The sequence below is a fragment of the Saccopteryx bilineata genome, chromosome 1, assembly GCF_036850765.1.
Source record: "Saccopteryx bilineata isolate mSacBil1 chromosome 1, mSacBil1_pri_phased_curated, whole genome shotgun sequence".
In the NCBI taxonomy this organism is placed as follows: Eukaryota; Metazoa; Chordata; class Mammalia; order Chiroptera; family Emballonuridae; genus Saccopteryx; species Saccopteryx bilineata.
The window spans coordinates 139,155,027-139,156,762 of NC_089490.1; the positions used below are offsets into that span (position 1 = coordinate 139,155,027).

Here is a 1,736-nt window from a genome sequence, read left to right on the forward strand (position 1 = left end):
CTACTAGAAGCAGTCAGGTAATGAAGAAGCAGGGAAGAAATGAGCTTGAGATGAATTGATGCCTTTCCTCACTACTGTGTGCAATGACCGCAACTCTGGGACTGAGCATTTGATAACAAATGAGGATTTTGGAGCCAGATAAACTTGGTCCCAATTCCATCTGATATGATAATGTGCTACGGGAGTATAAGATGTTATCACCAGGGGGAAGTTGAAAGAATAGTGCACAAAGACAGTCTGTACTAACAGTTTGTGTTGAAACTTCCTGTAAGCCTTAAACTATTTAAAAATGAAAAAAATAGATGTAAAAGCGTCTTGTCTGATATTTGTTTTAGAGCCTAATGCAACTTTTTCTTAATTTTTTTTATCTGTAAAATGGTTTTAGTAGTCTAAACCATAGTAGTTACAATAATTATAGTAGCATAACTATATATACCATGATTGTATGTACTATATATACTAGATTATGGCCTCATATATATTTAATTTTTGTTGTTATTATTGTTTTGTTTGTTTCTTTGTTTGTTTGCTCATTGAGTATGCATTCCCCTTTCTTCAAGGAATTACCCATTTGTATTTAGTTTTGTACTGAACAATCAGTCAATGTCCTCTGTTCTCTTCCCCTGGACACAGGCATGAGGTTAGAGGAAGTTATGACTCAAAGTAAACCAGTCTAATAGTATCACATTCATCTGTGTATAATAGACCATTCTTTTTTTATTTAACAACTGATAATCAATTTATTAAAAAGGTTGATTTAAGCATCTGCAATGGTGACTTCGTCCTCAAGTCCTGGCTCAATATTGATGGAAGTAATCTGTTTAACAATCTCAGAAGGGCTGTGCAAGTCAATGAGATGTTTGTGGATCCTCATCTGAAACCGATCCCAAGTCTTAGAACCTTCCCCACAGAGTGTTTTTCTTGTAGTGATTCTTAGAGCCTTGGTAGGCATCTGAAAGGGTCCTTTCACTTTGAGATTCTTTTCCTTTGCACCTCTGATCAAGTCAGCACACACCATCTCCAGAGATTTTACGTTGCGGTTGGTTAGAGTAATTCTAATTCGGTGACTGGCCACCTCTGATTTCACAGGTGTCTTTCCAGAATCTTTAAAAGCCATGGCTGTGAAGCAGGTTCCTGACCAACTTGTTCTTCAGCAAGAGCAAACAGTGGTGAGTCAGGAGCAGGAGCGGGTGGAACGCAGTTCGCTAGAAGAGCAACAGCGTCTTTCTGAAAGAACTAATAAACCATTCTTAAATTTAGTAATTAAATGATGTTATTTCTCGTAGTTCTGGGTTGAGCTACTATAACAAAATTGGGTGGCTTATCAACAACAGAAATTTATTTCTCACAGACTGGAGGCTAGAAAGTCCAAGATCAAGGCGCCAGCAGGTTGGGTGTCTGGTGAGAGCTCTCTTCCTGGCACATAAACCGCCATCATCTCAAGGTCCTCATGTGGCAGAAAAGGGCAAGGGAACTCTCTGGGGTCTACCTTTTAAAGGCACTAATCTAATTCATAGATTATCCACTTTTATGACCTAATTAGCTTCCAAAGGCCCCAATTACAAATACCATTGCAGGGGTTATTAGAATTTACCCTATGAATTTTTTTGTGTGTGTATTTTTCTGAAGTTGGAAACGGGGAGGCAGTTAGACAGACTCCTGCATGCACCTGATCGGGATCCACCCAGCATGCCCACCAGAAGTCGATGCTCTGCCCATCTGGGGCGCTGCTCTGT

At 39.5% G+C, this 1,736-nt stretch overlaps 1 protein-coding gene across 1 annotated transcript; it reads right to left on the reverse strand.

Moving 5' to 3' along the window:
* Positions 1–757: 757 nt before the first annotated feature.
* Positions 758–1,117, reverse strand: LOC136320116 (small ribosomal subunit protein uS10-like). Its single transcript, XM_066253266.1, has one exon. The coding sequence runs from the start codon at positions 1,115–1,117 to the stop codon at positions 758–760; it is 360 nt and encodes a 119-aa protein (XP_066109363.1).
* Between the last annotated feature and the right edge of the window lie 619 nt (positions 1,118–1,736).